This window comes from Mustela erminea, chromosome 10 (genome assembly GCF_009829155.1).
Source record: "Mustela erminea isolate mMusErm1 chromosome 10, mMusErm1.Pri, whole genome shotgun sequence".
In the NCBI taxonomy this organism is placed as follows: domain Eukaryota; kingdom Metazoa; phylum Chordata; class Mammalia; order Carnivora; family Mustelidae; genus Mustela; species Mustela erminea.
In genome coordinates this window covers 64,081,138-64,106,617 of record NC_045623.1, presented here as the reverse complement: position 1 = coordinate 64,106,617, position 25,480 = coordinate 64,081,138, and the positions used below count along the sequence as shown (strand labels likewise).

Below are 25,480 nucleotides of genomic sequence, written 5' to 3'. Positions count from 1 at the left end.
CTTAAACACCACAAACAACCCTATGAGGTAGGTACCCACAAAAGCCACCACCTTATGGATGAGAATCCTGAGAATACAGAGGTTAGACAATTTGCCCAGATAGTAAGTGTGCAGAAGTGAATTTGGCTTAGGCAGTCTCTGTCCCAGAGAGACTGAGAATCTCTGCTCTACTGACTCTTGTCATGGTTCCATTAGCCAGCCATTTGAATAGATATGTATGGCCAAAATTGTCCAGAAGGGCCAGAGTCTCTGAAGATACCTATTAGTAATCAGGAGGGAAACACGAGACTACAGTCCCAACATTGCCCATTGGGAGCATGGATTCCTTTCTCTGAGCAGCCTTGTACAATGGGGTGATCATGGAACCCAGGGCTTGGGGGGCCACTGTTCCTGTGCCACACGAGCAGCATTTCTGTGCACAGTTAACACTGCTGTGATGCCTTAAAGCATGTACTATCTTTGGGTGTAACACACCGTACATCGACCCTGACTCTTGGGCCTATTTGTTATGGCATTTGGGGCAAGCAACTTCACAATAATAGTGAAGATTCATTGAACACTTAATTGTGTTCAACACTGTTTTCTGGGACCCATGTCAGGAAACTATCACTCCCATTTTATAAATGGGGAAAATAAGGCCCAAGGAGGTTCAGGTAACTCATCCAGTACTACTAGTGAATGTAAAACCCTGACTCCAGAGTTCAGATTCTTAACCACCATAATTACGGCTTTTTCTTAAATAGAGAAATCCTCCTGGCTCCCTAAGACTGTTCTGAGCCTCCAATGAGATAATACAGATGAAAATGCTTTACAAAATACAATCTCCTAATCGAGTGTGAGATATTACAAAGATATGATTTGTATCATTAGCCAAAAAGGAGATCTATGACTACTGAAACATTTCAGAGGCATTGTCTAGATTGGGTGGGATCAGCCCATCCCTGAGCACTCCTGGGGACTTGTCACATGCCAGGCTCTGTGCCAAGACCTGTAAACCCAAGAGGCAATTTCATAAGTTTGTAGGATAATTGGAAGAACAGACCAAGAAACTGACAATTGCTAAGGTCTGCTAAATACTATGCTGGAGGGGAGCTGAGGGATGCACTGGGGGACACACAAGGATTCTGTGGGGACACAGACTTGGACCCTTGGGAGAGAAGGAAGGCTTTCTAGAACTGAGTGGGAGAGGAAAAAGCATATGAAAGGCACAGAGGTACTTACACTGCTATTCTTGGGCGGTTGGGAAGAAGCGTGAGTTTTAATAGATAAATAGCAGCCTAGAGGGAGCAGGTGAAGTTAGCCTACATTTCCAAGCTCAACAATCATCTTTTCCAATGTTATGGAATAAAATAGGCTATATGAGTCTTTCCCTTTCCTTCTGAAGCTGTCTTTGGAGGTAACCAATGTAGCAAAGCAACAAAGCAAATAGATCACAGCAACCTGCATGACATTTTTTTGTTGCAAAGAGATAAATAATGTATTACACCTGCTGTTTTCCACCTGATGCTTTTCATCTGAGGAGTGACAGACTTATGGCCTTCTGGCACCTCAGAAGTCAAGCTTCCTCGTTCTGCCTCTGAGCCACACTGATGGAGCCTCTCCAAAGAAGGGTGAGAACAGCTCTCAGACCTGTAGCACTGCCAAGACCCGGTGGAAAGGAGCAGTAGACACGGTGGCCAGAGACATGTCCTCTGGGTTCCTGGCCCCGCCAGTTGGACATCCCAACAGTTCTTCTCAGGTTCAGCCTAGAGTGGGAAGGAACCCAAGGGCTCCCAGTACTTGCCCCACTGATTGCCCTCTCCCTCTTTTGTACTCCTGAGTTTAGGTCAGGTTGGCCTTTCTGAGCAGAATCTTGTTGCTAGAGACACAAGACCTCCACATGGTCTCCCTCTGCTTCCAATGTGCCCTCTTTATCTGGCTAATCCCTACTCATCCTTTCAGACTTGCCTCTGATAGCCTTCGTCTGACCTCCAAGGAAGGCTCCTCTGACTATGCTGGCCTCTTTCACACCTCTCCTCGCACAGGGCAGTGTTTGTTCTCTTCCACTTCTTCACACTTGCCTGTGAGCTCACGAAGAGCAAATGCTCTTTCATCCTTATTTCCCGGATGCCTGGCACACATCATTAAGTACTTATCACGCTTGTTTCAAATGTTCTCCAGGTGTTCTGGTGTGTTCTTAAAGTTTCAGAATCATGGATTTAGAAGAAACCTTCAGAGACCACAGGTCAACTCTTCAAATTCTTTCACTATGCCCCATTCAAGCAAATAGTCTCTCCTTGGTACCCTCCTAGGATGGGGAGCTCACTGCCTCTATGAAACAATTCAGATTTCCTTGGCCTGTGACCATGATGAAGATCTATTTTATGCTGAGCTTAAATCTGTCTTCCTGTAGTTTCTGCCCTCTGGGTCCTAGTTATTGCCTTGCAACCATGCAAGTAAGCCTAACTCCTCTTCCTCAAGACAATCCTCTGGAGAGCTGAATCTAGTTCCACAGATCTCTCTTAGAGAGAAAACTTTCCTCTCTTGTTCAGGTGAACATCCCCATCCCCTCAAACATTCCCAAAGGATATGGCTTTGAACTTCTTCACCCTCATGCTACTCTTCCCCAATCATTCCCTACTTGCTTTTTTCATTCTTTAGTCTTTCTGTGATAAGAACACTTAACATGAGGGCCACCTGGGTGGCACAGCTGGTTAAGCATCCAAGTCTTCGTTTCAACTCAGGTTGTGATCTCAGGGTCCTGAGATTGAGGCCCCTTATGGCTTTCTGCTTGAGATTCTCTCTGTCTCCCTCTGTCCCCTCCCCGTTTGCACATGCATTCTCTCTCTCTCAAACAAATAAATAATTTTTTTGAAAAGAACACTTAACATGACATCTACTCTTTTCACAAATTTGTAAGTGTACAATATAGTCTTCTTAACTATAGAGACAATGTTGGCCAGCAGATCTCTAGAACTTCCATAATTGAGACCTTATGCCCATTGATTAGCAATTCATTTCCCTTCTCCCACCTCCCGCCAGCCACCATTCTATACTCTGAGAGTTGGACTATTTTATATACCTCCTATAAGTGGAATCATGCATGTTTGTCCTTCCTTATTTATTTCTTTTAGTACAATGTCCTCAACATTCACGTATGTTGTTGCATATGGCCGGATTTCCTTCTTTTTTAAGTCTAAACAATGTTGAGCGAAAGTCGTCTTTCCTTATTTCCTTCTAAAAATGTGGACTCTAGAACTTTGTATCAGATTCTGGGTTTCTCTAAGCTACACACACACACACACACACACACACACACGCAGATTATCCCCTCCTTTACATTATTGATTATAATTTTCCCCTGGTTTCATTGTCTTCCTGAGCTGGAAGTTATCCAAAACTCCACAACCTTTTCTCTTGCTTTCTAAGCTGTGCCCATTCCCTATTGTGTTCACGCATGGTATTTTCTCCCTAGGGAAGGAAGTTATAGCTTTCCCAACTGAGCCTCATTTTGCTATTCTTGGTGTGTCTATCCTTCCAAACCTTTTGAGGGCTTTTTTAACCCTGATTCTTTACCTGAAGGATCCTTGGCTTTTCCTAGTTATCTCTTATGGGTGGAGAAGATGAGCCTGCCTGCCGAGTCCATATCCAAGGCATTGACAAAGGCATTGACTGAGACAGGGCCGAGGCTGGTGCTCTGGGACAGGCCACCAGGGTTCTCTGTAGAACCATGCTACTCAATATCTGGTCCCAGATGTGCTGACAAGGAATCATCTGGGTCATCTGTTTAAATAAAGATTGCTGATGACTCAGAAATAGAGCATTAGGACTCATAGAGGTGGGGCACAGGAACCTGTATGTTTTATAAGCGCTACAGATGATCTCACTGTGTAGCCGGGTTTAGGAACCTCAACTCTAGAGTTCACTGAGTTCAAGACCCCGACACAAATGCCGGTATGATATGGTCCAAGCTGACATCGAAGGAACCCATGGGGTGGAGCCATGGCTGATCATTGTTTGGTTCTATAAATACATGTGACTTACGAACATGGATTTGAACCATGTAGGCCCACTTATATGTGGATTTTTTCCAATAAATACAGTACAGTACTGTAAATGTATTTTCTCTTATGATTTTCATAATGCCAGTTTTTCTAGCTTACTTTACTCTCGGAACATGGTATATAATACACATAATATACAAAATATGTGTTAATCCACTGTTTATGTTAACTGTAAGGCCTCCCGTCAATAGTAGGCTATGAGTTGTTAAGTTTTGGGGGAGTGAAAAGTTATACTTAGATTTTCAGCGGTGTGGTGGGTCAGTGTCTCAAACCCCAGTGTTGTTCAAAGGTCAGCTGGTATAGTCACTCCACCACTCAGGCCACACACCCATCTGGGCAAGTGCCACACAATTGCTCCAGACCTTTCTCTGTTCCCTCTCCCCTCCCCCTCCTCTGCTTTTTACTAGACGGATGAAGCAAGATGTGTATGGTTCTGTGTTTGGGCTTTCAGTACTAGTTTCAAGTCTTGGATCTTGGCACGGCATTTGACCTCCTATGCCCACCCCCCACCAAGCTCACTGGCCTTGGTTTCCCATAGGTCCTCACGGACAGCTCTGATCTGCGTCCCACCCCACCCCCCATAGCTTCTGATGCGAGACCCTCTCCTAACCCTCCCATACAGAAAAATGCCACTCTTGGGGTGCACCTTAGTTTTTGCTTAGTATGTACCCCAACCCTGCTAGCTTCTCAAGGACGAGATTTTGCTTATTCAGATTTTCATCATATTCCTATTTAGTTCAGAGTGTCTGCACTGCCTAACACAAAGTGATGGGGATGGTACCCAGTCAGCGTTCACTAAATTTTTCTGAGAGCAGAATTCTTTAGTTGGATGTGATAGCTGGCATTAATGAAAATATCACAGGCTTCTAAGCAAGATGGACTTGAGTTTGAATCTTAGCTCCACCGTTTCTTAGTCATGTGACCTTAGGTAAGATAATTCACCTATATAAACCAAAGGCATCTCATCTAAAAATGAGAAGGGTGGGCTGGGTGTCCAAGGATGCTCTCAGATCTCTCACATCTGAAGATTCTGAAGTCGCAGACCTTCCCTTGCTGGCTGGTACCCAACTTTGGTGTTCTTGGAAGGAAAATCTTTGCACTCAAGTGGTCCTGCTCAAATCAACAGGCTGCGGCAGACCTGCATGAGCATGAGGGCCCTGGAGGTGCCCTCCAGCTACCCCTCACCCCTGTAATCAGCCTGCCCTGTCACCGTAAGCCGGCAGCCCTCCACCACCATTCCCCTTGTAAACCCACTGGCTTCTGCCTGTGAATGCTCTTCCCCACTTTTGTTTAATACCGGCAAAGCATTTTTTAATCAAAACAATTAAATATGCTAAATCTTCCTCAATTAGTAATGCATTAACGATTAAAAGTACTCAAACAGAAGTGGCAGGAGAAGCCCCGGGCTCAATGCTGAGTGTTGGAGCTCGCAGCCTCACAGCGTCCCGCCTCCCAGGCCCTCCCAGCTCAGGAGTGATTCAGAGATGCAGGCGTAGGGGTGGGGGCGGCGGGTAGTGGCTCAGAGGGGCCTGGAGACCGACAAATCCAGCCCCTCTCTCCATAAATAGGAAAACTGCAGCCCAGTGTGACCACAGGAGTTTTCTCAACTCATACAGCGTGCCTGGGCCTGGGATTTGTTTAGTTCTGCTTTTTAAAACCAGAACATGGGTCCACAGTGAAGGTGTACAACACAATGATTGATATACACATACAAAGGGAAATGATGACTACAGTGAAGCTAGTTAATGTATCTTCTCACACAGTTCCCTTTCCCGATGTCTATGGGAATCTACGTTCTTTACAAGTGTTCAGTACTCTCCGTGATATGATGAACTGTCTTCATCAGGCTGCACATCAAAAGTCTCTTCTTATTCATCTTACAAAACTGCAACTTTGTCCTGTTTGACCAGCATCACCCCCCACGCCCCCTCACCTCTGCACGCCTGGCAACCGCCTTTCTAGTCTTTGCTCCCATATATTTACTTGGCATTTTTAGAGGCTACATATAAGTGAGATCACGCCATTTTCTCCTTTTTGTGTCTGGTTTACTTCATGCCAGCATGATGTCTTCCAGGTTCATCCATGCTCTCGTAAATGGCAGGATCTCTTTTTTTTTTAAGGCTGAATAATCATATATATCGATAGATAGATATCTATCTATCTATATATCATATATAATAACCTTATACACATAATAGTCACACACATACACACATATATGTGTGTGTACACACACACACACACACACACACACACACACACACACACATACCATAACCTCTTCATCCATTTATCCAAGTGACTGGAATTTGAATTCAGGATTCCTGACTTCTGAGATTTTTTTGTCAGGAGCCTGTGCCACAGGACTCCTGGTATATATTTATTCGCTCACTTGTTTCATTCATCAATCACTTATTCTGAAAATGGTTACTGAGTGCCTCCTCCACAGGAGACACTGTGCTGCCATGCTGACAAGAAAGTAGTGAATAAGGCACAAATCTTTGACCTCACAGAGTTTGTAGTTTGACAGTGACACAGACTAGTAACTTGGTTACTTGATACTTCTTTGAAAATATTAGATCTAATCCATAGCTCAATTGAATAATCAATGAAAATTATTTTTCCCTTGTGGTTGTCATAATAATACAGGGCTGGTAATAATTATTGTATAATTGCAGTTAAAAGTAACTTACACCAGTCAGAATGGCAAAAATTAACAAGACAGGGAACAACAAGTGTTGGGAGAAGATGTGGAGAAAGGGGAATCCTCTTACACTGTTGGTGGCAATGTAAGCTGGTGCAGCCACTCCAGAAAACAGTACGGAGGTTCCTTAAAACATTAAAAATAGAGTACCCTATGACCCAGCAATTGCACTACTAGGTACTTACCCCAAAGATACAGATGTAGTGATTCTGAAGAGGTACCTATTCATAGGAACAATGTCCACAAGAGCCATACTGTGGAAGAAGCCGAGATGTTCTTCAACAGATGAATGGGTAAAAAAGATGTGGTATATAGATACATGGAATATCTTTCATCCATCAAGAAATGGTGACTACTTAACCATTTACATTGACATGGATGGAACTGGAGGGCATTATGCTGAGCAAAATAAGTAAATCAGAGAAAGACGATTATCATATGGTTTCACCCATGTGCAGAATATAAGAAACGGTGCAGAAGACCATAAGGGAAGCGAGGGAAAACTAGATGGGAGGAAATCAGAGAGGGAGACAAACCATGGGAGACTCTGAAACATGGGAAACAAATGGAGTTGCCGAAGGGGAGGTGGGTGGGAGATGCAGTAACTGGGTGATGGGCATTAAGGAGAGCACGTGATGTGATGAGCACTGGGTGTTTATGCAACTGATGAATTCTTGAACACTGCATCTGAAACTAATGATGTACAATGTGTTCACTAATTGAATTTAAATTTAAAAAACTAATGATATTTCAAAAAATACAAACCCCTTCAGAAAACCCGAGCTGCAGATAAAGCTGGACTCTGTAGCAATGGTCAGTACCCTGCCCTAGTTGACTTTTCTAGCCTTACCTTGCCAGCCCAGTGAAGGGCTGGAAGCCCAGCTCTGTTCACTTACAGAGTGAGGGATTGTGACAAAATGACTTTACTGCTTTGAGAATTATGCTCCTCATCTACAAGATTCAGGTTCCTCCAAGGGCCCCCAGATGTAGACAAATATGGGGACTGCTAATGCGGGACTCAGTTATTATGGGGCCAGAAGGCAGGCAGACTGCCCATGGAGACCCCGTCATATAACAACACTCTGGCCTTTCTGGGGTACAAAGAGAACCTGGGCAAAAAAGAATTGTGCAGATATGATTGTTCATGTCTGGACAAAACACATTGGTAGCTCTGAGGAAAGAAGGAAGTATTCTGATCCAAATCTGCATCATGGAGAACATATTTGAACTAGAGCTTGAGTAGACCTTGGAACAATGGAAAAAAGGGAGAAAGGAAGGGGTACTGTATGCAAAATGGCAGAGTGAAGATGGTGCCAGTCACAGGCCAGGTTCTGTGTGAGGAGTATATGGAGATGGATGAGGCAGAACCCCTGCCTCAAGGAGCCTCAAGGAGAATGTGCAAAGGAAAGGAAACCAACGCTTTTGAGCAACCAGTATGTGCAGTATACGTTCCTTCTCATTTCGAGAATTATTTGGGTTTGAACCTCATACAAGAGACTATTGAAATTGAAATTGGGTTAAAGGACTGGGATCTCAACCTAGATCTGTTGGACTCCAAAATTAAAGCAAGCTATAACTGCTGTGAGGGAGTTGTTCTATAGTCACTGTCTTTTTTGGATTTTTTTTGGCAGAGTTATCAAAATAGTTTTTATTTCTTTTTAATTGTGTTACATTAGTCACTGCACAATACATCACTAGTGTTTGACATAATGTTCCATAATTCATTGTTTGCGTATAACACCCAGTGCCCCATGCAATCCATGCCCTCCTTAATACCCATCAGCAGGCTCACCCATCACCACCCCCACCAAAACAAAACAAAACAAAACAAAAACAAAAACAAAAAAAACCTTCAGTTTGATTCCTGGAATCCATAGTTTCTCATGCTTCATCTCCCATTAGAAGGGAAAAATGAAGGGGGAGAATTAGGAGTGGGAGATGAACCACATTCGCGATCTTAAAGCATCTCAGCATTTTGTGTCTCTGTCTCCCTGTTGCAGATCTTACCATCACAGATATCAAGACATGCTTTGGAGGTTTTGTGGGCATTGAATATGACTATTCAGACCGTTTAAGCATTGGAGGGCAGTTATCAGGGGACCACTGTAGAAAATTCGGAGGAGGCAATGAGAGTAAGTATTGAGTACTGGGTCTCCCACAGAGAAGATAGATGTTTCTTGGACATACACTCAGGGCACGGACATGATTTTCCCCCTCAGCTGATTCCATTTCAGTCAATGGTTGTGCTGTCTAGGTACTAAATACCCAAACCAATGACTGATTGTGGCTCTACTTTGAATGCACCATGGGCTAAGGTCATCTTAGAAAGATGTGATTTTAGAAAGTGCTCCCTTCTAGATTTTGAGCACTAGATAAAGATCAAAGAAAGACCTGGGATGAAAGGAATGTGTAAAAAAAAAAAAATGTGTAGACAGAAGCTGGGTAGTTGACTATCGAGATGAAGGCCTCTCAGTTTATAGTCCAGAGGGAGGAGACAAGTCTTCTGAGAGAGAAGAACATAGTTACCAAGATCAAGGAACAATTATTAGAGAAAGACTGCGCACAGATATTTTGTGGCATTTCCTGAACAAGTTAGTGTGAGTATTCATGCATGCATTCATTCATCAAATGTGCGGGGTATTTTTCTTTCAGGTGGGAGATACTGAGGGTACAGGGATGATGAAACAGTTTACAATATAGTGGATGAAGTAGACATAAAACCGGTTCAAGTTACTCCCATTGTGTTAGACTACTCATGCCCCAGGGCCTTAAGTTAAATGATTTCTTCTCTGTGACGTTCTTCCCTCCTCTCGCCATTTACCTCCAAAAATTCATCACTTTTCTAGACAACTCACCTTTCACCCTGACCACCTTCCTTCCTCTACGGTAGCTCTTTCTCCATGCCCCTTCTGCGCCCCACAGAGATACCTGTTGCCGCACCTATGATAATCATTATTTTTTGTTAGCACCAATGATATACTTTTTTTAAAGATTTTATTTATTTATTTGACAGACAGAGATCACAAGTAGGCAGAGAGGCAGGCAGAGAGAGAGGAGGAAGCAGGCTCCCCGCTGAGCAGAGAGCCTGATGTGGGGCTCGATCCCAGGACTCTGGGATCATGACCTGAGCCGAAGGCAGAGGCTTTAACCCACTGAGCCACCCAGGCGCCCCCCACAATGATATTTAATTGAGCCTAGTAGACAGGTAGTAAGCACAGGGCATCTGAGTGAATAAATGCATGCATGAATGAATCCTCCACACTCCCATCCTCTCCCTCTGCCATGCTGGTCAGGGCTGGGCTTTCATCCCAGTATCTGCTCTAGCTCAGAGGATGGGTCTATTCCTAGGCTCTGGTCCCTCTCTTCTGCTTTGTCCTGAGTTAACTGAGCAAGGTAGAAGTGTGGGAGACAGCTCTAAGGGGAGTACAGGAACTCTGTCCCAGATCTCATTAGTGGGGCTTGCCAACCAGTCCTTTGGCTTTTTGGAAAATGAACTAATGCAGTTATCTTCTTTGATGGCAGTAAACAACTTGAAGGCCATGGGTGTGGAAGACATCATTTCTCGGGTGCGAGGTGGCAGTTCTGGCTGGGGCGGTGGCTTGTCTGAAAACAGTAGCACCATTACATATCGTTCCTGGGGGAGGTCATTAAAGTATAATCCTGTTGTTATTGATTTTGAGGTAAGTCTTTTCGCACTTGAAGAAACTCTACGTCCATGAGGAATGAAAGTGAAGCAGACCAGATCATTTCATATTTCTTATTATGAGCCCATCAAAGAACAAGATTAAATGTAACGGCACAGTGATCTGGTGGCCTTCCCCACGCCTGACTGTGGGGAGTGAGTGGCTTCAAACCCCGGGGCCACAGGACCACTGGGAGCAGAAGCTTAATATCTGGGCAGAGCCTAGTTTTACACCAGTAGTCCCAGAATTTCTTCAGGATTAGGCCACATGAAAAAATGGGAACTTGTATTTATACAGAAAAGACTTTAAAATCACATTTGTTCAAGTAGGGGTTCACAAATTTTTCTGTAAAGGAGCTGATAGTAAATATTTTTGGCTTTTTGGGCCACATACAATCTCTATCATACAAATTCCCCTCCTTCTTTTTTACAAACTTTTACAAATGAAATAATCATCCTTAGCTCAAAGGCCATACAAGAATGAGCTGTGCTCCACAGCTGTATTTGCTGTCTTTGCTCTAAGGGATCCCATCTCCTCATCACAATGAACCTCTGGTCCAGATATGAGTCTTCCCATGGAAAGGATTAGGGACCTGAGGTTTTAAGATACCAGTGAGTCATTTATAGTCACAGGGCTCATGTGTAGCTGCCTGGATTTCAGGCCTTCAGACCTCACAATCTGTTCTCACACCCCTCTACCCTAGCACTTTTTTTAAAGCCATGGTTCTCAAGTATTGGGGGGGGTACTTCACTCCCCAGGGGAAATATGGCATCATCTGGAGAGGTTCTTGGTTGTCACAGCTAGGAAGGTGCTATTGGCATCTACTAAGTACAGACCAGGGATGATGCTAAACATCTCTCAACGCACAGGACAGCCCCCACAACAAAGAAATGTCTGGCCCCAAATGTCAATAGTGCTGAAGTTGAGAAACCCTGCCTTAAATCCCTAACTTCACAAAGGCAGTGAGATTGTACTCAAAGTGCAAAGGAAACAGACTCTTCCACCAGTTGTCAAACTATTTCTGTTCCTAGGCAAGGGTAGTCCATTAAGGAAAGAATTGTATTTTGGGGCTTTAAAACAAAATATTATTGTTTTCTTGCCCATTTTCTCTTGACTCTTGTCCTTTTTCTGAGTATATTTAAAATCCAAGGTATAGATACATTCCTCTTCTTAAAATATATACCAAGAGTTGAACCTAAAAGTCTGTTATAATACCCTACTCTCCATGAAGAAAGAGGTTAGATGGATTAACCCTGATTTCATTTCTTCTCCAATAAGTAAGGGACTATTTTCACGCACCTGTAATTCACATAGGGTCTGAAAATTGCTATCATCAAGCTATTAGTCATTTGGGTAAAAAGTGTAAAATTGATATCAGGGGCAATATATAAACTTTCATGGGCAAAAGTTGAATTCTGTGTTTGCCTTGAGCAAAGCCTCCAAGGGGAAGTCTGATATTAATGATTTGGAGAAGCCCAAATATTGTCTTTGGGGAAAAGGGCCTACATTTGGGATGAGAAAGACATAATTTGGATCATGGCTCGCCACCTTTTCAGTGTATAACCTTGGACATAAAGTTACTTTATTTTCTGAGCCCTAGTTCCCTATTCTACAACATGGGGAAAATAAAATGTTACATCACAAGGTTAGGGAAAGAGTAGTGCGTACTTAGTGAGTGTCAGTTGAAGAGATATGTTGATGGAAACTACGGAAGCTGGACAGATACCATAGCCGGTAAATGGCAGAGCCCAACTTGAGCTGTGTCCAATAGATTCTAATACCCATGGTCTCTTCACATCACAGGCTGTCCCCTGAACAGTTTGGATTTGATGCATTAAGGTGGTAACAGATTACAGAGCAGGAAGGTGAAACAGCTTGAGCTGTTTTTAAAAAAGGATGCTTACAGATATATGAAGGATGCATTGAAGGGCTGGGGGGAGAGAAAGAGACAGACAGACAAACAATGGGCAAGGAGTAGCCAGGGTTATTTGGAACCTGACACTCAGAGTGGAGACAATAGCTTACTCACTTGCATGGCCCTTTAGCTTAGTACTACTGGGTTTTGGCAGGTCCTTAGACTGAGTGAATATGGAGATCATGTTATGTTTTGATGTTGTGCTATGTTATATATTATTATGTGTTAGGTTATATTGAGTTGCTCATATCATACCACATGCCTTCTCTGAATCTGTGCTCTTATCTATAAAATGGGAACAAAACCATGGCCAATATCTTTTCAAGCTCTAAGATTCTTTTTCTCCATCCTTCCTCCCTCCTTTAAGTTCCTACCTGCCCTTCCTAAGGAATGCTTCCTTCCCATTTCCCGTGGATTCTGGGAGTGAGGAGTAAGAGGCAGGGGACTGAGTGCTGAGCCCTACTAGAAGGTCACAGGGAAGTTGCCCAATGGTTCTACCTTCCCTGGAGTTAAGAATTATCTGTAATGAGGGTCAAAGAGCAGCACATCCTGTACTAACTTCCTAATAACAGGGCCATATTTTCTGAGCTTCCAGTAAGTGGTCATCTGCCCTTGGCTAGCAGCCCAGCCAGTTCTGAAATGACATGGCTTGCGACCTCTGCTGCAACCTGTGACCACAAGCCAAGGTCACGGGTCTTTCTGTACGCATTTCCAGGAACCCACTCGAGGCTAGTGCCATGTGCCCTCTATTGATTCTTGATTCCAGAGAAGAGAGATTGCCCAAGTGTGGCTCAGTCTTATCTCTGAATTGGCCTGTGACCTTGGCAAATCACTCCCATCTCAGGGTTTTGGGTTACAGTCCTATAAAATGAGAAATCAGTAAAGGAGCTTTCAGTGTATAACTGTGAGTTAAAATATAGGCTTAAAATCATGCCAAAGACAACCCTATGAAGGATTTTGTCTCCCCCCCTCCATCATCACATCTAACGAATAAAAATGGTGCTTTATTTTATATTGTTCTTCCCTTCTGCAATGTTTTCTCATTCATTACTTCTTTAGATCCTCATAAGAATTCCAGGAAGTAGGTTATTGTTCCCATCTTACAGAAAATGAGGCTGAGGTTTAGAGATAGACAGGAAAGACCACATAACTAGGATGGGAGCAGCGTTTTTTAAACTTTTACTCTGTGATAGTAAAAGTAAGGCAAGAGGATTGTTCTCATTTTAGAGACAAAGAAGGCAGGCTCCCCTGTAACCAGACAGATCGCATAGCTGGGACTCGTAGGGCTGAGACTCGAAGCCGGATTTTCTGGTTCCAGATTCATGGCTCTCTACCACATTTACTGTTTTCCAACCTGGGATCGATTTCGCCCCACAGGGGACAGATGGCGATGTCAGGAGATAGTTTCTGTTTTCACAACCGGAAGTTATTACCAGAATCCAGTGGGTAGAGGCCTGGGATATTTCTAAACATTCTATGATGCTTAGGACTGCCCTCCCCCACCATCAAAGAAGTATCCAGCCAGCCGGAAATGCAGTCCTGCTGAGGTTGGGAAACCCTGGGTTATAGTCATTCCTGGAACGGGGAGGTGGTGGCCTCAAATGCAAATGACCCCCTCCTCCCCACACCTCTGAAGCTGATACCAATAGGAGAAGTGTTCAGCACTGTCACCACAGCTACCTATCACGGACTTTAATTTAAATTCTTGCTTTGAAAGTTAGCAATCAAGAAAAAAAAAAAACACATAAATACACATAATACTTTACCCTCTCTCTGTCTCCTAAAAGTGAGGGTGGGGGGCTGAAGAATTGGCGTAGATTGCTACAGAGCTCTCTTCCTCTGGGATTGGGGGACCACAGCTTTCAGAGCTAAGCAGGCTCATGTCCAGAGCAGCTCTTACACTTAATTATGTGATCCTGAGTGAGTCACTCGAACACTCGGAGTCTCTGGAGTTAGGTAGTAGTGAGGATCCAATACAGTGGGGTAGAGCTGTGTATCTAGTTCGGTGCCTGGCACGTAGCAGGCCTTCCAGGGGCTTGATGGCCAGTGGCTGGGCTCTGGGAAGCTGGAGGCCCAGGGAGAGGCTCTCTGTTCTTTTTGCACCCACAGATGCAGCCCATCCATGAGGTGCTGAGGCACACTACCCTGGGGCCCCTGGAGACCAAACGCCGGAACTTGCAGCTAGCTTTGGACCAGTACATGATGGAATTCAACGCCTGCCGCTGTGGGCCCTGCTTCAATAACGGGGAGCCCATCCTCCAGGGCACCAGCTGCAAGTGCCAGTGCCCCATGGGTCGCAAGGGCTCTGCCTGTGAGAAAATGGAGCAAGAGGGTAAGGCCCATGCATCCTTGCTCAGTTGCAAACTTGGCCCAGCTCAGGGGGGCCAGCACAGAAAAGACCTTGGGGTTCCCAGGCTCTTTTTTTCTGTGACCTCTTGCTTTATGGCTGACTCCTCCTCCCCTCTTTAATGGTTCTTCTGCTTTCTTCCTGCTACCAAGACCCTCTCTCAGATGAGATCTGTTGTTTGCCAAGGTGTGTATGGACAGTAGGATTCATTTCTGGAGGGATGTATTAGTTTCCTAGGGTTGCTGTAACAAATTACCACAGATTGTATGGCTTGAAACAACAGAAATTTACTGTCTGAAACTTCTGGAAGTTAGAAGTCGAAACTTCAGGTATATTGGCTGCTTTCCTCCAGGGGCTCTGAAGGTACTTCTATTCTAGGCTTTTCTCCTAGCTTCTGGTGGTGGTTGACCATCCCTGGCAGGCCTTGGCTTGGAGATGTGCCATCCCAATTTCTGCCCCATCATCACACAGTGTTCTCCATTATCCATCTGTGTTTTCTCTTCTTAAAAAAAGCAAGTCATTGGATCAGGACCCAACCTACTCCATCATGACCTCATTTTAAGATGATATAAACTGCAAAGGCCCTATTTCCAAATAAGGTCACATTTACAGGGGATGGGTGTTTGGACTTGAACCTACCTTTGGGGGCACACAATCCAACTCATGACAAGAGTTAAATAGTTGGCATTAAAGTACTCAGAACTACGGCCAAAACTCAAAAGGGCTGGAGCAAGACGGGTTTCAAAGTACTGTGGTATAGCATGAACTGACTGGTCCCAGGGAGGAAAGCCCTCAAACGAGGATTAGGAATCCATATCCTTCACAGATGAACAAGTCTGAGGACTTTGATGTGTGTCGCAACCACTTCACTAACTTCCTGTGTGACACCGGTAAACCATTTCTTTTTTTCTGGGGCTCATCTCACTCATTTAAATTTCCTTGGAGCTTCAAGAATCTCTACTCCAAGAATTTAGCTCAAATCCCTAAGCTTTCAATTTTCTGCCCATACAAAGCTACCTATGCCGTGCATGGAATGATGACAAAAACACATGGGTTGCCCAACTAATACATAGATCCATCTCCACTGGCAAGTGCAATGAAGATAATGTAAAGGGAAAAATAGAAAGTCTGGATAGGTATATTTAAGGTACTACTCTTAGGTCCATAAAAGAAACTGTTGATGCACACAGTAGATGGGGTGGGAGCCTTGTTTTAAAATGAGGCTATGATGGGTTATAATTTCCTCACTGGGGGCGTAGTTCTCAATGGGAAGCAAGATGGCAGAGCTCTGTTGGCAGATAGGCCTTTGAATACCAATGTTGCCAACTTTCACCCCAGAATTTCCTGAAAAGTGGGGAGAGTATCAGCACCTTCCTCACAGGCTGTGTGGATGTGACACTAACACACGTAGCAGATAATAATGATCTATTATAATACGTAAGAGGAAGAGATCACTCCACCAAGAGAGGGTCTGTCTTGGTTTGGTGCCTTGCCTAAAACCCTCCTTTGCTGGTTGAAGGGATTAATTAATTAAATCCCGAAGAGCTGCCTTGTCTCTTGTAGGAGGAATTCTGAGAATGGTGAGCCAAGATGGTGAGTGAATCCTAGGGCCCTTATGAAGGAGAGTGCAGAGAATAAAAAACAAGTAGGCTCATTACCAGGGCAAAGACTGGCACAGTTCCCTCATGGAAACTGAATAAAGGCACTGCATAATGGATGGGTAAATGGGGAAGAAACAAAGAAACTTCTCAGGGCTGACAGATACCAATTCCTGGGTCCTGGGATTTCTTGACTTTTCAGGCAAAGTGTGGGCTGGGTTTCAGCCTTCATTCTCCCCATTGGCCAGGCAGCTTTTCCAGAGGGACCACAGGTCAGTGGACAGAAAGAATAACATCCTTATTCTGAGCCAACACTATCTCAATACTCCCTGGGCATAAACTCCTATGTTCCCTCAAAAATGTTATAAGTACCATTATTAGCCCCAATTCACAGATGAGAAGTTGGGGTAGGAGGAAGGAGACATACTTTGCTCAAAGCCATCCAGCTGGCGACTGTCAGAGGCAGGATTTGGACCCAGGAGGTTGGACCCATGCCAGGACCCAAGCTCTTATCCTACATTCTACTGATGTACATCCTAAGAGTCGGGAAGTTTCAGAGATGGGGGCAGAGGGCCTGAGATGATTGCATTGACTATTATTTTGGGGAGAGGGAAGGGAAGCTATGTCCTAGAACATGGTTATCAGTCTATCCTGACTCAAAGAGTCCTGCCTTACTAATTACAGTTACAGCATGGGCCCGCAGTCCCAGTGACTAGCTTGGATTCCTTGGATCCCTGTCTGAGACCACAGAGATAGAAAGGAATAGGGAATGTGGGTTACCTAGTTATGCCTCTTCAGTGGTTCAGTGCTGGGCTCAGTTGTGGCCATGCTGAGTCATATGTACACACCATGGGCCCTGGGGAAGGGGGACATGATGCCAAAGATCTGGGGGCTGATGGCAGGGCACAGAGGATGGGTCCTTCTCCTCACAGCCCGTTTCTCCTGAAGACTACTTTCAGTCAATTGCAGGCAGCACACAGGTATCCCATCAACCTTGTTACAAGCACCGTGTGGACATCAGGTAGCCTTGGGGACACCAGACTAAAGTTCAGCCTGACAAAGATTAATTTGGTAAGGAAATCTAAGACTGGGAAGCCAGCTACCATGGACACCCACTGGCATTGGTCCCTAAGGATTTCCCCTGCAAACCTTTGCTTATGGGGACCAAGTCACAGAAGTGAGAAAAATAGAGACATAGACATCCGCTGTGTCTGTCCCACCAGGGAGTATAATTACAGAGCTGGAAGGGACCTGAAGATAATCTAATCCAGTGATATTCACACTGGGATCTGAGGAAACCTGCAGTCCTAGGGGCTGCCCCAGGGGAGCAGAGCAAACCTGACAGACACCCCAGCTTCAAATAAAACAGCCCGACTTTCATCTGGCTGCCATATTGGGGCTCGTATGAGATTTCATTTACGGGGCAGGCGGGAGGTGGTGTGGGGGAGAAACAGTAATGAAAAAAAATGATGGAAAAACCCCACCAGATTAGTTCAGCTATTTCATTTACAGAGGTGAAAACTCAGGTTGAGAGAGGGTCTTCCCTAAGGCACAGAGCCAGTAGGAGGCAGCAGCTCCAGGCCAGGGGGGTGCACGAGCTGGATTTCCAGGGGCAACCCATGATCAGTGCCTATGTTCTCACGCTCTACGCAGAGCCCCTGTTACCCACTGTGCCCCCGCCATCAGAGTTGGAGGAGGTCTGCTTTGCCAACACTCACAAAAGCCCAGCAAGCCTCTCCACTGGGCTGTCAGGCTAGCCCTTATCTGTGAACCCCCGGCCGGGGGGTGGTCCCTGCTCTTCTCACCCTCCAGTGGCTCTGTGCCATTCTTCTGGAGGAGTACGCCTTCCCGGCTCACTCGCCTATCTATCTTCCATCGAACCACTCTCAGTGGCCTCTTCTTACTCTATCCAGAGTTTCAAATTAAGTGTAAGGTGGCGAAAACAGAGGTCTGGGCTGGCTGTACCAGGCATCTCCCCAAGGAGAGATTGCCGACCACTCCAGGGCAATGGGTTGGGCTGCCCTCCTGATAGTCCCAGCTGCTTCTTGTAGGCTAACCTCCTCCTCCGCTGGGAAATTATCTGTGCAGGAGCCAAGGCGGATGGTCGCTGGAGCTGCTGGAGCTCCTGGTCTGCCTGTAGAGCAGGCACCCAGGAGAGGAGGAGAGAGTGCAACAACCCCGCACCCCAGAATGGAGGCGCTTCGTGTCCGGGGGGAAAAGTGCAGACCCGGGCTTGCTGAGGGCCTCTGCGCACCGACGCCGTTGATGTCACCCCTGCACCGACTGCTGGATAAAGACTTCCTTCAGCTGAGGGAAAACGCAAATCAACATGAACTTTTTCTCTGTTCTGCCAACTCCTGAGCCCAGGACCAGACCGCACCATCTACAAGCCACTAACCGTCTTATTACTCTAGTCATTAGACAACCGGGTGCTGGGGGTTAACTAGGGGCTGGGTCCTGCTCACAGCACTTCAGATCATCCAGAAAACCAAAACAGCAAGGGAGAAATCTCAATCCATGCCTTAGAGGGATTTATGGGACGTTAGAGGTATGAGGCCAGCAGGTGTGGTTGAAACTGTCAATGGCCAATAAAACAAAGTATGATGAGAATTGTTTCAGTTTTTTAAGTACAATATTTGTTCATTCATAGAACCATTCCTAGTTGACAGAATAAGCAGGCACACTAAAATAATGAGAAAAAAAATGAAGACTGACTTGAGTTTCTTCAATTTTCCTTCACCCGGATTCAACAGTATTTTCCTTTATTCCCTCACTTAATCTCTCTTGGTTAAGTTCTTACCACAAATAACAGATTTCCCTCAGCTATCATCTCAGGGCACACTACCCTCTTCCTTCATTGCATTTTTTCACACTTAATAATTCTTTACCAACTGCCATTATGCCCTGTTACTATTTATGACTTTTCTCCCCTGGGACGGTAATTATGAGTGATCAGCTTTGTTTGCTGTAGCGCTGTATCTGGAGAGGCCAGCCCTGCGCCTTGAATTGGGAGGGACCTAACAAGCGACCTTAGGATGAAGTGAGGGGCTGAACTCAAGAGTCAGTTCAGACATGCGGTCCAAATGGGTCAAATCCAGAGACTGGAGCAGGATCCAGAAGGGCCAACCAATGCTGATCAGTGTACTTTCCCTGTCACCTATGGGAAAGCCAGTAGCACCAGCCTGCCTTGGTATTCCCACAGCACTCCAGTCATGCCTCAAATAGAGAATGAGTTGTGTTTCACTGACGTTTCTGTTTACCTCTAAGTTTCTCCTATAGGTTGAGAGCTCCTTGGTGGTGGACTCTGCATTTCCAGTAGAGACAAAAAAACAAAACAAAACAAAACAAAAAACAAACAAAACCTGTTGATTGATATATATTGGTGTTCCCTGTCTTCCCAGGATCCTCAGTCTTTTTATAGTAATCATAAGACATAAAGATATGAAACAACAAGAAGGGGTTTTAGGGACACAGGGAATTAATTGCTGAGTTAATGCCAAAATAAGTGTCAAAGGAGGCCAGGTGGGAGAGAGATTTACTTTCCTTGGGTGTGTGCATTTTATATATGGAATGGGGCTTGATCTGGACCTTGAAGGTTTTTAAACTAGGCAAAGAAGGAGGAGGCCTTTAAGACAGAAATTCAGCACGTAACAAAATTTGAAGGTGAGAAAGAACCTTGGAGGGGGGACGTGCAGGTGTATGTGTTAAGAATGGAGAGTGGGGAAGAAGGTGAAAGTAAATATGTCATATAAAACAGCACAGTGCCTGTGGCACGTGGAATTATTAGCATCACTCTTATTATTACTATTGTAACTATTATTAATTAAAACAGAGTTTGTAAGTTTCATTTCTGAACTCATTAGATCTTCCATCTGAAAGAAGACTCCTTTACTCCTTCTCATTCTGTCATTAATTTGCTTTTTCTTTAAAAGTTAATTTACATATGTAATTAATTTCCATTCATTATTCACTAGGGAGTGGTAGTTACATGCTAGTAACTGGAGGAGGTCGAGTGTGCAATTTACAGAGGACATTCAAGCTCAGTCTTCATGAAAGCAGTAGTTCTCAAACTCACCTGCACAGTAGAATTGGGCGGGAGATTTATTTATTTATTTATTTATTTATTTATATTTTAATTTTTTTTAAGATTTTATTTATTTGGCAGACAGATCATAAGTAGGCAGAGAGGCAGGCAGGTGGTCGGGGGAGCAGACTCCCTGCTGAGCAGAAAGCCCGATGCAGGGCCTAATCCCAGGACCCTGAGATCGTGACCTGAGCCAAAGGCAGCGGCTTAACCCACTGAGCCACCCAGGTGCCCCTGGGTGGGGAGTTTTAAAAAACCTTGATGTCCAGAGGCTGTACCCCAGACCTATGAAGTCTAAATGTCTGTAAGTACAAGCCAGATATTGGGAGCTTTAAAGCTGTTATCAACTATACTTCAATAAAACAAGAAGAAGGGATGCCTGGGTGGCTCAGTTGGTTAAGCTGCTGCCTTTGGCTCCGGTTGTGGTCTCAGGGTCCTGGGATCGAGCCCCACATGGGGCTCTCTGCTCAGCAGGGAGCCTGCTTCCCCCCTCTCTCTGCCTGCCTCTCTGCCTACTTGTGATCTCTCTCTCTCTCTCTCTCTGTAAAATAAATAAATAAAATATTTAAAAAAATGAATACTGTTACGCTGAAAAGAAATTAAAATTAAAAAAAAAAAAAGCTAGTCATCTAGGAGGGAGATGAGAATTTTGGGGTTAAGCTACTGATTGGATCACCTGTAAGCCCCAACCACCACCCGAGCCATGCCGTTGTCTTCCTGTCGCCAGAGCCAGGGAACCAACGCCAGCATCTGCCCCGCTCCTCCAACGATGCTGCCTCCCCAGCAGTTTCCGAAATCACAATACAGTGGCAGGGACAGTTTCAGAAGCAGCAACCCTTCTCCAGATCAGTGTGCCCTTCCTTCTTCGAGTACGCCTGGCTCTCTTGCCAAGCAAAGGCATGAAGCTCGTCAAACATATTCTCCCTCAGGTCCTTTCGGGAGACCTATCATCTAAGGCTTTGTAGGTAGTGGGTGTAAAAACACGGCTTAAAGATAGAATCTTCAGCTTGACAAGGTGTCTTTCGGAAAGTAAATTAACGATAGAAGGGAAAGCAGTAAGAAGAGGCTTTTTTGCTTTTTTTCTTCTTTGAGATAGAGGAAGATCTAAAGAGTTCACTCAATGAATCTCTTCTGAACTCTATTTCCCTTTAGGGTGAAGAGAATGGACACAGAGAAAGGGCAGGCTTCAAAACCCATGCTGCAGAAATGAGAGATGGCAGAACGAAGCTCTTGGGGGTCGTGACAGGAAGGGGCTCTGATGTGGATTAGTGGAAGGACACCTCTCTTCCACAAAGGCCATGGGGACTGCTTCCCCTTCACTTGGGAAATGGGCAAAGCCCCTTGGGGAGCTCCTGTGCCAGGTGCCAGAGACACAGAGAGGAGTCAGACGTGGTTCTGACCCTATGAGAGTGTGGGGGCCAGGGATGACAAGGGATCCCATGCCAGCAGGAGCCCCGGAGGGTGGCTACCCCAGGAGGGTGGCTACCCCAGCGTGGGGAGCAGGGAGAGCAGCCCAGAGGAGAGGATGGACTGGCGTCTAGGAAATGAGTGGGAGTTAGATAAAGAAGGAAAGGCGGAGAAGGGGCGGGACACCGCAGAGGAAGCAGCATGGGGTCAGGTGGTGTGGGTGGTGATTCACTGCTCGGCTCCTGGGTTTGAGTGCTGGTCCTTCTCAGGCTGGGAACTGCTGAGTTCAGACCTTTGGTCTGGTCCCCAAGACGTTCCTAAGGGCAGCTGGTGCTTGGAACTGGGGAAACTTCTGTAGATGCCACTTTCCTGCTCACCTCAGGTTCTCCTGGTGGTTCAACACCCCACAGCCATTATTAGTAAACCCAAGGTTTTTAATTGGATTCACAAGGTTCTCTAGAATTGGATGCCAATGTGCCACTCCAACTTCAGCTTCTTTTTTAGGTTCTATGAGGCACTCGAACTAAAAATCTATTGCCCTTGCAGGATGTACAAAGCCCTGTGTGTCTACCTTTGGCTCTCCGACTTCCATTTCCTTCTGTTCATTCCTTCCCTCAATCGTGTTGCTCTAACCAAGAAAGGCTGTTTGTGGTTCCTCACACATATCAAGCCTCAGGACCTTTGCATCTACAGAACGCTCTGCCTGAAATGCTCATCTTCTAGATGAGCTCATCCAAGACTCATACTCTGGTTTCAGTCAAGTCTCTGCTCAAATATTACCCCTCCAAGGGCTTTACTCCCACTTAGTTTTCTTGTATGGCACTTAGCACTGAGATTATAGATTTGTTTATTCTTCTATTTTTCTAGGTGTGCCTCCCCCTGTTACTATGCAAATTTTTTCATGGCTGGATCCCCAGTGCCTTATAGAGGGTCAAAAAATATTTGTTGAATGAACGATTTCGAGTTTAGTTCCTCAAATAGGTCAGGCTTTTTGTCCCCGCCAGGCCTTTGCACATACTGCCCAGGAGGGCCCTGCCCGCCTGTTTCCTCTTCTCTTAGCTCTTTGCCAGTAATCTTTAGGCGAGAGGTTAGGTGTCAACCTTGACCCCTCTGGTTAGCCCATACTTCGTCAGGCGCCACTCCTTCATATGGCTCTGTATTCTAGCACTTTCTAGTCTACTACCGTAGCTTACTTGTCTGTCTCCCACACCTAGTGACTTTTGCAGAGCAGACGGAAACTTGTCCTCATGTTTGGAGCCCCAATACCTAGCAGAACACCCAGCACATAGGAGCTTCCTGGTAAAAGTTTGTCGGCTGCTGTTCTCTCTCTGGGTCCCTCCCTCCATGCTAGAAACAAAGTGTCTGAAGCGGCCTTAGCATGCAGGGTCAGGGATTTGTGAGAGAGAACCCCACGGAAGATATTTTCACAGGAAGATATTTTCACAGGACTTCCCAATCCTGCAGTCTTCCTGATGCATCAGAGGACAGCCCACCCCCTTCCAAGAGGCTGTGTAAACTTAGGAGAGAGAGAGAGAGAGAGACCCTTTTCTACATTTGTGAAGGAAAGCCCATCAAATCGAGTTAAAAATTCTGCATCAGTGGCCTCAGGGGTCCCCCCCCCCACCAACTCTCCTGGGAGAGATAAAGGAAACTGTTTCCCTTCTATATTAGCACTTAAAATGTAAGATAAATCCTCCTGCCTAACCAGTTTGTAACAAATGGACTTGGCTGTCCAGTGCCAGGATACACGTCGGATGGATCTATCTATCCATTCTATTTCCTTAGAGATAGCCGCTAAGAAGTTGTATTATTTGCTTCCCTCCCCCATTCCCATTTTCCTAACCAAGCAAGAGCGAGCGGTTGATGGATGGATGGTGTTTGGGGTAAAAGGGGCCAGAATCAGATAGTTTTCAGGATATGAACAAACCGGCTTATTCACAAGGAGGCCCGTCAGGCAGGAGGTGGCAGGGGGAAGGGGGAGTGGACCCGGGACGAGGGCGGGTGATGGATGAAGGAACACCTGGGGTTGCAAGGTGGAGACGCGAGATAACTGGTGGGCGCCGCCGCCGATAATGGCAGCGCCCGGGCTCCGGGGCGGTCTCCCGCACAGAGGTGAATGTCACGCCAGACACTGGCCTCCCTCTGACAATCCTCCAAGGATTTCCCACTGTAAATACAATCCCCGTTTCTTCCCCTTCTCCTTTCTGTACAAGGCAATCTACATGCCCCGAAAGAGACAGATGCTAGGCCGGGTGAGAAGAGGCAGATGGTAGAGAGGGTTGGATCGTTCAGCACCCAAGAGTGGAAAGGCAGTCGAGCAGCCGCCGCGTGCCAGGCCCTTGGGGTGACAGCCGTCCGTCTGCGTCTGTCATGTCATTCAGTCATCACACTGTGCCGCGAGGACGACTGGCCCCGTATTCTGATGGGGATACCGAGGCACAAAGGGGATCCATGGCTTGATCAAGACCACTCTGCTAGGAAGTGGTGGCCTTGGGTCCTACACCTCTATCCGTCTGCCTGCAAGTCCTTTGAAACAGCTTGGCCTCCCTGCTGCAGAGATGTAAGACTGGGGCCCTCCCTCTGCTTCTTCTACGCAAGGGGGCAGGTGAGCAGGCACCGGCTGTATGATCCTGCTGGATCTGCTTCTGCTGTAGCCGGACACTAGGGTCTGAGGGACTGAGGCAGGGCTGCCCCTTTCCTGTTGTGTGGTCTTGGGCAAATGGCGCGGTCTGTCCCAGGCGTCTTCTCATCACCTGTCAAAGGCAGATAATAAACCCTTCCTCTTGTAGCCATTGAGAGGATTAAGCCGGATTAGGTGTGTGGAAGTTCTTTGTAGCTGGTAATGCCCTCTGCAAATATTAGTTATTATGCTGTTACATTTTCCCTTAATAACCCAGAGCTGGGGCTAGAAAAGCCTTCCGTGTCCTTTATGAAGACATCTCCTAGGAGCTCAGCTATTTTATGTCTTTTTTGTTCTCATGGTTATAGCGGGTTGAGCACTGAAATGTTTTTAAAGTAGTCTTAAGTGACTTTTCAAAACAAACCGGCAAACAAACCGGCAAACCACTGTTCTTGTTGATGTTTTGAGAATCCCCAGAAACCACATCGGTGAATCGGCTCTGGTGTGCTCCCCAAACCCAGGAGGTCACTACTGTAACCATCCCCCCTCTTACAGATGGAGAAATAAAGGCACAGATGGGTACGGCGCCTGCATAAAGCCACAAAGCTAACAAGCCACAAAGCCAGACAACGTCGCACACACAGGCCCGTGGCCCCAAAGCACCTGCTCCTAAGAACCCGCCCCTTGGCTTCTCTTCATCCAGGTTTCCAGGTCAGCCCAGGAGGCTGTGATGTTCCCTGGATGGCTCAGTAAACCCTACATTTCTGATTACCTCAGCATGGAATCTGGCCTGCCGTTCAAGAAAGAGAACTCCAAGAGGAAAACGCTGTACAAAAAAAAAAAAAAATCTGATTTCCTGGTGGCGGCCTTCAATGAAGAGGGAATCTCCAAGGCTTACAGTGTACTATTCCAGGGGCTGCGCTCTGAGGTGGGCATTCCAGGTTTCGAGTGAACCAGCAGATGAAAACAGAAGGCGGAAGCAGAATGCCAGGAGACAACATTTGAGGGGGAAAGGGGTTCTTCTTTGTTCCTTTCCTACCTCTGCCACAGACTGGGCTGGCCCTTAATCCTCTGGGGCC

At 45.8% G+C, this 25,480-nt stretch overlaps 1 protein-coding gene across 1 annotated transcript in view; it reads left to right on the top strand.

Moving 5' to 3' along the window:
- Positions 1-18,900, top strand: part of C8A (complement C8 alpha chain) — a 64,250-nt gene extending 45,350 nt beyond the window's left edge. The window contains exons 8-11 of the mRNA XM_032303104.1: positions 8,748-8,879; positions 10,270-10,427; positions 14,455-14,677; positions 18,379-18,900. Of these exons, the coding sequence (XP_032158995.1) occupies positions 8,748-8,879; positions 10,270-10,427; positions 14,455-14,677; positions 18,379-18,530 (665 nt within the window). The 3' untranslated portion in view covers positions 18,531-18,900. The remainder of the gene's footprint in view (positions 1-8,747; positions 8,880-10,269; positions 10,428-14,454; positions 14,678-18,378) is intronic.
- Positions 18,901-25,480: the final 6,580 nt, after the last annotated feature.